This window comes from Thamnophis elegans, chromosome 15, assembly GCF_009769535.1.
Source record: "Thamnophis elegans isolate rThaEle1 chromosome 15, rThaEle1.pri, whole genome shotgun sequence".
Taxonomy (NCBI): Eukaryota; Metazoa; Chordata; class Lepidosauria; order Squamata; family Colubridae; genus Thamnophis; species Thamnophis elegans.
The window spans coordinates 13,597,570-13,611,312 of NC_045555.1; the positions used below are offsets into that span (position 1 = coordinate 13,597,570).

Sequence of the window (13,743 nt, forward strand, 5' to 3'; positions counted from 1 at the left end):
CTCACAAACCTTCAATGCAAGGATGTGATTAGAACGCAGAGCTGCAAGTGTGGTGCTTAGATATTCCTAGGGGGACAGTGGAAACACACAATGGGGTCAATCCAGCTCACCGTACCATCAAAATCATAAAACCAACGTGGTAGTTCAAACCTCAATTTGCTTTGAACACTCAACCCAGATGTTAAGCTTGTATCTGTTGTGGGTTTTTTTTAACCTGTTTTGGTCACTTCATCTGTTCTCAAGACTGGTATTGTGTATAACACATGCATAATCTCCTAGTGTGCTAATTTCCTCCACTGAAACCACAGTATCAATGTTCTTATTGGATTGCCCTACAGAGAACTATTGATACTACATTACAGTGGAATTAAATTTTCAGTTCTTACTTAGCTGACAGTAAAAAGAGGAAAAGTAATCCAATAACATCCATCTATGTATTATTCATTATTACATACATACATACATACATACATACATACATACATACATACATACATACATATAATATTTGCTGGGAGCAGAGGAAAGGAAATCTATTTGCTATTAAATCCATATCAGGCAGGCTATTGGTTTTTGACTAACATTGATTATTGACTATGAAATCAGTTGTGAGATTGGCAATTGTGCCCTTCTAATTGTGTTTAACTCCCATAATTTCTAGCCATAATAGATAGAAATTAAAGTCCAGCATATTTAGAGGGCACTAGATGGGGAACAATATTCCATCCAAATTTTTTTTTGCAACCAGGCTGAAATTTTAAATAACATGATCCCCCCACCCCCCAATATTACCTGTAAATGAAATGAAATGGAAAACATTTTTATGATTTAAAACTTTTGGGAAAGAGGCATTTAAGAATATTCTGCTGATAATTTGAAACAGCAGAATATTAAAAACAACAACACATCCTTCCTCCAGGTTCAAGGGTGGATTGCTACAGGTTCCTTTGGGTTCGGGAGAACTTGTAGCTAATGTTATGACCTGTTCAGAGAACCTCTAAATCCTGCCCTTGGTTTGCCCCTTCCACCCCGCCATTCCCAGGAGTCTCCACGCGGCCTGTTTTGGATGCCAGGTAAGTGTAGGGCCCATGCGGAGGCTTGGGGAGGGGGAAAAAGAAGCCTACTGGAAGTTCTGGAAGGCCAAAAACAGCCTTCCAGCCTCCGAAGCCCTGGGGAACGCAGTTTTCGTCCTCCCAGAGGCTCGGGGAAAGCCTCTGGAGCATGGGGAAGGTGAAAATGCACACACACACACACGGTGGTGCAGGAGGTTGACTGGCCCATGCCCAACATGGCCACAGCCACCCAGAACCCGTTGCTGAAATTTTTGAAGCCCACCCCTGTCCAGATTAGCTTTTTAAAGTTATATTCTCAAATTATGCTGGCTGCAATTGCTATGTTTTAGGATTTCAGCTCCAAGGAGAAAGCAAAATATGAACAGCTTAAGGCATAGCCGCCCCCTCACAAGCTGTGTTGACTTTTCTCAGCCAAGTTCTTTGTTCTTTGATCTCTTACCACTGAGCTCACAATGGGACAGAGAGAGATTTCTTAAATGATAATTCTAATAACCAGCAGTATCTTAATCTGAGCTGGTCAGATTCTTTTCTCTTTGCAGCCGTATATTTTTACTTCGGGACACGGTGGCTCAGTGGCTAAGATGCTGAGCTTGTCGATCAGAAAGTTCAGCGGTTTGAATCCCTAGTGCCGTGTAATGGAATGAGCTCCCGTTACTTGTCCCAGCTTCTGCCAACCTAGCAGTTCGAAAGCACGTAAAAAATGCAAGTAGAAAAAATAGGAACCACCCTTGGTGGTGGGAAGGTAACTGTTCTGTGCGCCTTCGGCATTTAGTCAGGCTGGCCACATGACCACGGAGATGTCTTCAGACAGCGCTGGCTCCAGCTTTGAAACAGAGATGAGCATTGCCCCCTAGAATTGGGTATGACTAGCACATATGTGCGAGGGGAACCTTTATTTTTACCTTATTTTTACTTCTTTTATTTTATGATCATGCTTGGGGCTCTTTTCATTTTGATTAGTGCATGGAGAATCTGAATTCAGAAATTGTTCAGACACCAACCAATACATAATACTCTACTGCTATTGTTTTATTAAGTAAATACACTTGCCCAAAACATCAAATTTAATCAGCCAGCTTTCGCTTCCTACCCCCTTCTGTTTCAGATGCCTCTGAAAAGTTTATTATCTACATACAGTTGTCATCCAGAATTCTTCACCAGCTGCAGCTCCAAATTTCTCTTGGAGGAAGTCCAGATCTCAAATCTGTTTTCCAAAGGGATTTTCAAATCCCGAACAGAAAGTGTTTAAGCTTCTGCCTCTATTATCATTTCAGTCTCGATGTTTGATGTCTTTCCAATGTATTCCATAAAGTAATAGACATTGTTTGTGATGGATTAGATCTACTTGAACCTCATGATACATGCCTTCCATTTTGACTCTGGAAGCAAAGGACTCAAGATAGAGAAATCAGCCGGGCTGCTTTCTTAGCTATCTGGAATTTTGTGAATATGTGAAGGATATTAAGAAGGTAAACTACTGAAATTCAGTAAAGGTCACAGATAGCAATTCTACATTTTACATCTGTTAAAACATAGAAAAATGGCTTACTGGTAGCCCTCGACTTATGGCCACAACTGACCTCAACATTTCTGTTGCTAAGCCAGGCTGTTGCTAAGTGATTTTTGCCTCATTTTATGAGCTATTTTTGCCACAGTTGTTAGGAAATCACTGCAGTTGGTAAATAAACCCATATGGCTCTTAAGTGAATCTGGCTTCCCCCATTGATTTTGCGTGTTGGAAGCCAATTGGGATGGTGAACAAATGGTGATCACATGACTCTGGGATACTGCAACTGTCATAAAAACATGCCAGTTGCCAAGTGCCCAAATTTTGATCACATGGCCCAAACAGTTTGAAATGGTTATAAATCAGTTTTCAGAAATTGTGATGCCATTTTCCTGAAACTATTTTAAACTTCCAGAGCTGGAGCAGCAAGACAATTTATTGAAAATGTTTTAGCATCAATTTAAACCTCATAAAACCACAGATTTGCATATTTTCCCACAGCCTCATATCTAGACCAGGGGTGTCCAACTCAATTTCATTGAGGGCCACATCAGGGTTGTGTTTGACCTCATGGGGCTGAAGTGGGCATACCCAGGATGGGGTGTGGCCAGCTTAACTTCACTCATGTTGGGGGTGCCTGTGGTGGCCCAAGTGCTCTGTCAATGAAAACGGGCTCCCAAGCTCCGTTTTCAGCTGCGATGGCCTCCTGCAACCCTCTGCCAGCGAAAACGGAGCTCGGGAGGGCCGCACACAGACCTCCTGAGATCCATTTTCACTGGCAGAGGCACTGCGGGCTGGTCCTTCATTGTTTCCAGGGTGGCCCCACGGGCCAGATCCAGACGTGGGTTCCTATCGTTATGGACCAGATCGGCCGAATAGATAGTAACTCGACCGGACATGTGATCGTACCAGTTCTGTCCTGGGTGCCGCTATCTTTATTTTCTGTTCTGCACATGCACAGAACAATGTTCATTGAAAAAATGTAACCCCCCACTTCTTTAATGGTGTGTGCATGCACAGGCCTGTTTAAGTGCAAATGCGTAAGCACGCAAAAATTTTTGGGCACCAAACTGGTAATAATGCCAGCAGGAATCCACCCCTGGCCAGATCTAAGCACCCCATGGGTCAGATCCAGCCCCCTGGCTTTGAGTTTGATACCCCTGATCTAGACCTATCTGTGGTCACATGTAGAAGTTTCCAAATAGAAGTTTCCCTTCCCTACGTTTCCAATCATTTCAAGCTACAAGGAAGGATAAATGTACTACACTCATAAAGGAAGGAATAGCTTATATTGGCCCTTCATTCTTGCATCCCTACCCTCAAGTTTCAACCCTGAGGTCATAAAGAAGAACAAAATTGGCAATTGGCTAAGTAGCAAATGTTGGGAAGACTGTTGATAAGCAACCAACCTATTTGCAAGTGAAAGGCCACAGATTGTGAGTTGCTGCAGAGCAATCAATGGACAGGGCTATTGCTTTTCCCAACTTGGTTAGAGGCCGTTTGAGGCTAATGACTGATCATGATGGAATGGTGGAAAAGATGGACATTATCCAGCAAAGCATCTTGATTTCTAGTTAACCATTTACCAAGATCTTATTCTGGCTTTTTACAATTTGTGACTTAGATTGGGATTTCGACTTCACAATCACTCCTTGTGGTCCTGACCCTCCCTAGAATTTCTGAAGCCCTCACAGTGCAGCAAGAGAGTACTCAGTGATTGCCCCATTTCTCAATGTTCACACGGGATAATGTTTTCTCCTAGCAGTATAGCTCATCAATCAATCTGTCATAGTCCATATTTTCTAAGAAGATAAATTTATCTGGATGTACGTTAGGATTTCTGTCATGGCTAATCCTCCATGTTTTAAAGACGAATCTATTTAGTAGATATACATAAACTTTGGCTGAAATATGATGCATTTAAGAAGTCTTCCAACTTGAGATTTGGAACATGAAGTTCCCTTGAGCATTATTGTTTGTTGTCTAGATAATCTACAGGAATAACTTTTCTTTTCAAGTCCAATCAACGTCACATAAACAATTGCTTGGTGGAGATTTTGGCAGTGAAATATTGTTTTGATGCCTTTCAAGAAACACAATTGTATCTCATCACATGCAATGTTGGCTTTGTTAAATATTTGATTTATTTTTTCTGTTTAATGATAATTGTATGTGGTTTTATTTTGTTTTTAGGGATGTAATCTGGCAAGAGTCTTTTTAAATTGGCAGTGTACAAATCACACACATATCTTATGGTTCAGAATTCAAATAAGATTCAGTGGTAATGATTAAGTTTGCATTGCATTCTCAGTGAATTAGCATTGATTAGGGCTATACCATTGGCCCCAGAAATTTTTTTTAAAACCCCCATCAATTAGATCAAATTCATATTCAAAAGTTTCTTAAGACATTTGGAACAGACAAAGATAATACTTGTTTCCTGAAGTTTCTTTTCTTATCCTATTCCTTAATCATCCATTTTTTTTATTGTAAGGATACATTTTATGGAACAAATGGAAATGTAGGTTTTTTTAAAATTGCTTTTAGAGGATTTTAGAGATTTAGCTGTTGATGCGAACCTTGTTATGCCGAGTACATTTGGCAAACCAGTGGATTGCTCATTTTAACTCAGTTTCAAATGAGTCAGATTTGGGAATTTTTAAAGACTTGTTGCCTAACTTGTTGTCCCATTGTTTAGATTAAATTAAAACGTTAAATCCTGAAAGTCTTTTCTGGATTGTCAGCAGATTATTGCTATATAAAAGCAGACATGTCACTTGCATATGTAGTTGTGTAAGTTCTCATCTTTTTTATTCCCCCAGCTCTTTTTTTAAAAATGTTATATAAATACCCCTTGGCTATTTTAACTCTAAGCACATTAGTATTTGTCATGTTGCTTTGTTGCGCTCAATCGTTCTCTTTGTCTTGTTAGTTACACTCATCGTTCATCTAAGCGTTCTAGAAGAAGGCAAAACAATGTGACATCTGCCCTCTGGAGCATTATTCCATCCCCCAGACCTCCCGGAGGTCCGTCTGGTTCCCACCGCGATGATATTCCAAAAGGTATTGAAAACATGGCTGTTCTCCCAGACTTTGTGCTGTTTTCTTTGGTTTTTCTGTTTGTGGAATCATATCCTTTGTTCTTTTATCTTATTGTTCTGGCTTTTTATACTGTAAAGTACCCACAGTTTGTGGAGGTGGGGTCAGATATTCTTTAAAACTATGCTAATAAATAAACAAACAAAATAAATGCTGCAGAATATCTGAACTTTCGCTTCCCTTCAGAAGACCTGCTCTGCTAAATGACTGTGTTCTGTTGTCACCAAGTTCATTTAAACCTACATGGCTTTGGTAGGCTTCGACTGCCATTTTAATACCGTCTTTCCCTGAAAATAAGACTCTGTCTTATTTTCTTTTGACCCTCCCCCAATGAGCACTTGGCCTTATTTTCGGGGAGGTATTATTTTTGAGGCACAGGAGGCAGCGAGCGTGGTCACCTCATGGCTGCTGCTGTGTTGCAATATTTTTGGGGAGGACTTACTTTGGGGGGAGGGATTATTTTAGTGCATGCACTCAAAAACCCAATTGGGCTTATTATCTGGGGAGGTCTTATTTTGGAGAAAACAGGGCATAGTTGGACTAAAAGGGACCATAAGTGAGGAGGTGACTCATTCCCCAATGACTGTACTTCACCCCTTTCTGAAAACAGAATTTGTGGGAGTAGATTATGGAAAGACCCAGGGATGGGCTGCTATTGGTTTGCCCGGGTTCGGGAGAATCTGTAGCTAACATTATGGCTGGTTCGAAGAACCTCCAAATCCCATCCCTGTCTCCAAATCCCATCCCAGCTGCCACTGGTATGCCCATACCGGGCTGTACTGCTCAGAACCCACCACTAATCCAAGCCACAGAATATCTATGGTGGATGAGAGAAACACAGGAACAAAGTGGGAGGGGGGTTCCTAGTTGATCTTTTTTGAAGTTGCACGGAAGCTATTCGAGCCAAGAAGGGAGAAGATACAGAGTTCAGTTTAAAAATCCAGAAGAATTTGCTTACCCTGTGTGGATATTCTCCGCATTGACCCTGCAGAAACAGAGGGATTAAAAAAGAAAATATTTTAAATCATGTCACCCAAATATAGAGTCAAAGAGACAGGACCACAGCAGGTGCATCATTGTGAAGAGTTCTTTCATCTTGGTAGGGATAATGTGATGTGACCCACCCTGGACAATGGCTTCGTATCAGAAAGAACTTCTTGTTCTTGGTACCTTTTGGAGTATCATGGTTCAAAAACTATTGACCAATTTTGTTTATGATGGTTGATTCAGCATCAAATAGGCCAGTAATGGTATTCTCTTCTCTTCACTACTGGTTTGGGCATAGCTAATGTGCATGTGTGAAGGTCTGTGATGATGTCACGGTGGGTGGACAGAACCTTGCCCTGCCGCCACTAACAGTCCGCCCGAACCAGTGTGAACCGGCAGCATACCACCTCTGAAATAGATCCATGGTTGTTCCTTTTCCTGCAATTATAATACTTATCTGACTTGGAGCAAGGAAAATTTTCAGAGCTACAAAATTCATCAAGGAAACTATCCACCAATTCATTGGAAGCCATTCACTCAAATGTACAATTTCCATGTGCAACTGCCTGCTTTAATGATACACTTTTTAGTTTTAGTTTTTGTAATGATTGTTCTTACCTACACATATGGATTAAAAGGGCAGGTTATGGTATATTCTTTTTCAGCCATAACCAGGGATAGTGAAACTATTGATTCAGGCATACAAGAAGAACCAGATTTCAGGTTTCAATTTAAAAAAAAACATCTGTATTCAAATATGATCCGAACTTTTATATCCTATATTAATTTTACCTTTTCTCCTTTTTGTCCTGGTATCCCCTATGAGAGAGGAGAGAGAGAGAAGGAGAGGGAGAGGGAGAGGAAGAGGAAGAGGGAGAGAGGGAGGGAGAGAGAGAGAAAGAGAGAGAGAGAGAGAGAGAGAGAGAGAGAGAGAGAGAGAGAGAGAGAGAATGTTTAATATTTTTTAGTGATAACCATTAATCAAAACTGATGTGATTTCCAATCTTAGGTTTCTAATCTTAGTATCAGTAGACGGTACTTACTAGTTGAACTTTGACCTTGAAAAGTCCAAGGTCACATTGAGTGAGAGGGGAAGTGAGCTTTACTACAAAAATTGTAACACAAGTTATACAAAGTACTGGCATTACAGAGAGAGGAGGGATTAATTGCATCCTCTTTTGAGATTATTAATACTTCCATATTTTAAAATCCAAGCATACCTAGAATCTTTCAGACAATCTAGATTAAATGGGATTTCAAAACACATTTCCACAGTGAGCACATTTGGAATTTTGAACTGGCAAAAAATTGTAGGTTCACAATAGAGCTGCTAAGGTAGATTTGACTAGGCTTAAAACTTTGTTTATCTAAGAACTAACCAGGTAATTTTACCTGTTTTTCTGAGTAGATGAGTCTACTTTTGCATAAAGCTTTGGGCTAAAGTCATCCATTATTTCTGTTTTGTGAAATCAACTATAGAATGTTCATGGGCTAAGATTCATGGTTAAAGAAAACCTGCCATTGACTTCTGCCTAGAGCTGCAAAATCATTTGGAAGATCACCCTACATGGCTAAAAAATTTGAATCTCACCCCTGAACAACACTGAAATGAGATATGTGTCTAGAGTAGGCCATGATACCCATAGGTAGCAGTAGACTTAGCAAGATAGAGAAAATGTTTGGATCAAGGATCATGTACAAAGCATGTTTGCTTGTAAACAAATAGTAATATTCATAGAAAGTAAAAAAAAACACCTCAAAATGGCATGTATGTAAGAAATGGGACAGGGCTTCAATCACATAGCCAACCTCTTGATTATTTTATAACCATTCGCCCACTGACACTGCAAGGAAGATAGACATCTGTCTGGACTATTACTATTTGTAGTTTTTCGTGATGGACATAAATAATTTTCCAGGCACTTTATTTTCAAAATCTGTTGTGAACTCTTGAGTATACTGTATATTTCTAATTTTTAAAAAAATTGGACCAAGACAGTGGAAGATCTTAATGCTCCATCCTGTGTATTTCCCAACCTTTCTCTCACCTCTCTACAAGCATACACCGGTATTCTTCTACTTGGAATATATGTGAAAAACACACTTTTATGGTTATCTATATTTATAGTTATCTGTAAAGCACATGGTAATTCAATAAGGCCATTTTCACATAATTCCCACAGTGGAAAAAATGACCAGTTGACAGCATGCACAGTATTGTATAAATGTTTTAGACTCCAGTGATTTAAAAATCCATTTGAATAAGTGTTATGACTTCCCATATTAGCATCTGTTCTCTAAGCCCAGTCATAAAATCAACCATCTGGGAAGTTCAGACTGAATTCACACTACACTATTCTTATAATATAGTGCTTGAATTGTTGTTTAGAGTACAAGTATTAAACACTGATTCCAAGGCAAAAATGTGTCATTTCATTATTTCATATGATACTTTGATTACAGTTCCTTATGGTCTCATAGCACCTTCTAGCATTTCTTAGCCAACATGGAGGGGGAGTGTAAAATCGGCCTTCGTTGTGGCCATTCCAGCCCAACTGTGGCCAGAAATTGCTTGAAAATGCTTTAATTCAAAATTGAGTATCCTGCCTATACCACAACAAAATTTTCCAAAATGGTTTGAAGAGAGGAGATTACTGAATTATATTTCATGGAGGACTCAGCAGACCATCGCTTCATTCTGGATTCTATAATCACCATTCAAATATCAATCCATAATCCTTATTTATATGTGCAATTCAAGAAATGAATGACATTCCTGAGGTCCCTATTGTACTCCAACAAGGTCATTACCAAACTGAGATCTCTATGATATCAGTTGAGAAAATAGCTACAACAAGAAATGCTGAATGCAAAAAAATAGAACAGGGGAAAAGTGTTTTTAAGCTATGAAACAATCTAAATTCATGATTGGGAAATGAAAGAATCAATAAAATAAAGTCAAATAAGGAAGCACAAACACTGTGAGCTGATTTAGATAAGTACCATACTTCCCCTTGTTTCATGGTTGCAACACAAAAAGATAATATAAATCACAAACAAACTTAAATGTTGTGTTGCTGCACAACCAATACAATACTTTCACATAGACATACACCAGCATTAGATGATAATAAAATTGCAGAGGGAAGAGATCATATAACAGTCTTTGGTATTACTTCAAATTACAGATGAGAAATTATGCTTTTGAATGTGGTCTTTTGTTAAGCACTTCTTGTTTATAATGAATATAATCTATTCCAACACTAGATGGGAGCCATGAGTTGGTGTTTTGGTGTCTGTGCTGCCATCTCATGGTCATTTGTAATACTGCAACCACTGTATGATGGTATATTTATGTTTTAAACACCCCTGGCCAAGAGAAAACTAGTGCAGCAGAGAAGAGTTTGGGAAATCAATTAACATTCCCCAAAATTTTGAAATGAATTTCCAGAAATCTGTTGGATCCATTTATGGAGTATAATTTTCAGCTTTAATTCCACAACAGCAGTTCTGCCCATTCAAAAATATCATACTTTCCCATTATTCCATAGAAACAAACCTCTTTCTGAACATATAGCATTGCTCTTAAAAAGTATATGATTGCTTTAAACAAATCTAATAATATACCATGCAGCTGTTTAATAAAGACGAGATAGAGTTTACAAATTTCTCAGGACAAATCACTATTCTGTCTTTCTAATCTGCCAAAGAAAGAGACAGCTATTCCTGGGCTAGAAATCTGAATTTCAGCTCTAAGCAATCCCAACCCAAGTCAGGAATGCTGGGAACTATATTTTAGTTCCATCTTGAGAGCTTCAAGTTTTCTACCTCTTCATTCCTTCTAAAGATGGGTCCCTCAAAAACATCCCTGCCATTTGTTCTTTTCTATGAATTTGAAACTTGATAAGGAGAACGTAGCATGCAAAATTGATTGAACATCTTATTACCATTTCCCCTTTCTGTCCAGGTTGACCCTGAAACAAGATTTAAAAAAAGGTTTCAGTATAAACCTTTTGAACATTAAGATCAGAAATTATTTTAGATTTGTCCTGTTTACTCACCAGCTGGGGGAGAGAAGAGAGGAGAGGAAGGGGAAGGGGAGGGGGGGGAAATGAGAGCAGAGTGGGAAGGGAAGGGAAGAGAAGGAAAGAGAAGAAAGGAGAGGAGAAGAGAGGAGAGGAATGGGAAGGGGAGGGGGAAAGGAGAGCAGAGCAGAGTGGGAAAGGGAAGGGAAGGAAAGAGAAGAGAAAGAGAGGAGAAGAGGGGAGAGGAATGGGAAGGGGAGGGGGAAAGGAGAGCAGAGCAGAGTGGGAAAGGGAAGAGAAGGAAAGAGAAGAGAAAGAGAGGAGAAGAGAGTATGGGAGAAGAGAGGAGAGGAAGGGGAAAGGGAAAGGAGAGCAGAGCAGAGTGGGAAAGGGAAGGGAAGGGAATAGAATAGAATAGAATAGAATTTAAGTATTGCTGCAAAAGGTTCCTTTCTAACCTATAGAAAATCTCACAATATTCTGCTCACTCTTGCCCCTTTGTCTTCTCTGATCATTTTGAAATGAGCATTTTAAACAACCTTCTGGACAGAAATGTGAGGGGGAGGATTATGGGAAAGTGGGAGGGGGGGGACGACTCAAAGGCTAAAGGATAAGAATGAGAAAATGACTTCACTTACTGGTTTGCCATCCAAACCAATTGGACCCTAAAAAGAGGGGGAGAAAAGGGAGGGGAAGAGAGAGAGAAAGAGAGAGGTCAATTGATTTAAATAGCAAGGATTTCTTTTTACAGCATGTTTTTGTCTGGCCAGTTCAACCCACCACCTTCATCATGCAACGTTAGGACCAGAGATATAAATATATCAAACACTGGGGGGAAAAAAGAAAGTCAATATTTTAAAATATGCATGAGTGTACTTTTTTAACAATGCAGTTGGTACATATAGCAAGGAGTGTGGGAAAGGGAACTAGGAACAAACTGAATCATTACCTCATGATAGATATGGAATGAAGTACAGGTAGCCCTCAAACTACAACCACAATTGAGCCAGGGGTGGATTCTGGCATCTGTTATTGCTGGTTTGCTCAGGGACGCGCTTTGCACGTGTGCATGCTTGATATGCACTATGCGCGCATACACAGTAGTAAAAAACTGCTTCTGCACATGCACAGAAGCAAAAGACAAGATGGCGCCATTGATAGAACCAGTTTGGGGGCGTGGCCGGCCAAGTTACTACCTACTCAGCCAAACTGGTAGAAACCCACCTCTGAATTGAGTCCAACATTTCTGTTGCTAAGTCAGACATTTCTTATGTAGGCTTTGCCCCATTTTACAACCTCTCTTGCCACAGTTGTTAAGCGAATCACTGCAGTTGTTAAGTTAGTAACCCAGTTGTAAAGTGATCCTGGCTTCCCCCATTGACTTTGCTTGTCAAAAGGTGGCAAAAGGGGATCACATGAACCCGGGATACTGAAACCGTCATAAATACATGTCAGTTGCTAAGCATCCGAATGGTATTCACATGACCATAGGATGCTGCAACAGTTAAGTGAAAAATGGTCAAAAGTCACTTTTTTCAGTGCCATTGTAACTTTGAATGGTCACTAAACAAACTTTTGTAAGTCAAGGATGTATATTATTGTATTACATGTCAGCAAAGAAGTACATAAAGGCAGATTATTTTAGGATTGTTATAAATTATGGTCAATTATCTCCTGGAATGCGGTAAAAACCAATAAGGATGTTGAGAAATGGTTGTTATTTATAGTATTCCTATATTTCTGTTGTGGCCCACTAGCATCTAGTGGAGCTGGTGGCGGACTCAGAGAATGCAGAGGTTGGGGAGGAAGATGGGCCAGTCCTGGAGTCTGGGGAAGGTGCTGATGAGTGCTCTGTGTCGGAGGCAGAGGGGGGGGGGCAGGGCCGTCCAACAGTTATTAGTTGCCTTCAGAGTCGGAGATAAGTGGGGCAGAAGAACAGCTGGAGCCCTTTCCCAACGTGCGAAAGGGGAGTGGAGATTGCAGGAGACAATTAGTTTGCTTAATTAGCATGAAGATTTGTTCTCTCAGAGACTCCTTGCCAAGTATTTTCTTGTACAGTCTAGTGTTTGGAAGATATTGGCCTAGCAGCTCTCTAAGACTGATAAGGTCTGTGGTTGTAAATTCACACTTGAAAGACTGTTTGCTCAGTTTGGTTATAAAATAATATGGCATGCTAGGCAGATGCATTCTAAAATATTATTTTTTCCTACTGGAATTTAAGAGTTTTAGAATTCCGAGATGTCATTCCGCTGAACGTTTATCCATAAGACTGACTGAACTGGAAGTTAAGCCAAATGATTTGTGCATTTTTGCAGCTGGTTTGAGGTTGTAGAATTTATTTTATTGAATTATTGTGGAAGGAAATTCCAAGAGTAATGTTGCTAGTTACCTTTACGATTAAAAAAAAAAATGGATAGGGGGATGCAAATCGTTGCAAATCTGTTTCAAATATTGGATCTGGTTAAATGAATTGATTTGAAATACTGAACTAAAGCAACCCATGACAAATTCTATTTTATGCATTAAGCTGCTATGCTATGGTCATTTGGTGTATGATTTGATTTGAAGAGATGATGCAATTTATTGCTTTTGAATCAAACAGTCAGATCTTAGATCAAAGCATTACAGTAAAACAAACAAACAATGTATTTTACATGGGACATTTTCAACTTCACCATTTTCCAATCGGTGCAATAGAGAATTGTTCAGCAATTTGGAATAAGGATCCTACTTACTGGAAATCCAGGAAAACCTCTTGTTCCAGGCTGTCCCTGAGTAAAGCAAAACAGAGCAAGAAATGTGAAGAAACAAATCAGGCTGCAGCATTTTTCCTGCTATTTCACTTCTATTGAGCTCTGTTCCATTGTTACCCAGATGAAAATGGCTGCACTTGTTATAGACAAACTCCTAAGTATGGAAAATAAATGGTATAAATCGGAAGTGGGTTGCAACTGGTTTGCGCCGGTTTGGGTGAACTGGTAGTGGCAGTTGGGACTGGGTCACTCAACTGGTAGGGACAGCAGGCTGGCCGCGCCCGCGAACCAGTTCCCCG

At 39.8% G+C, this 13,743-nt stretch overlaps 1 protein-coding gene across 1 annotated transcript in view; it reads right to left on the reverse strand.

Annotated features, from left to right (window-relative positions):
* Nucleotides 1-13,743, reverse strand: part of COL13A1 (collagen type XIII alpha 1 chain) — a 225,993-nt gene that overhangs the window by 92,803 nt on the left and 119,447 nt on the right. The window contains exons 8-13 of the mRNA XM_032232350.1: nt 13,427-13,462; nt 11,330-11,356; nt 10,614-10,640; nt 7,459-7,485; nt 6,638-6,664; nt 10-66 (exon numbers count right to left, since the gene is read on the reverse strand). Of these exons, the coding sequence (XP_032088241.1) occupies nt 10-66; nt 6,638-6,664; nt 7,459-7,485; nt 10,614-10,640; nt 11,330-11,356; nt 13,427-13,462 (201 nt within the window). The remainder of the gene's footprint in view (nt 1-9; nt 67-6,637; nt 6,665-7,458; nt 7,486-10,613; nt 10,641-11,329; nt 11,357-13,426; nt 13,463-13,743) is intronic.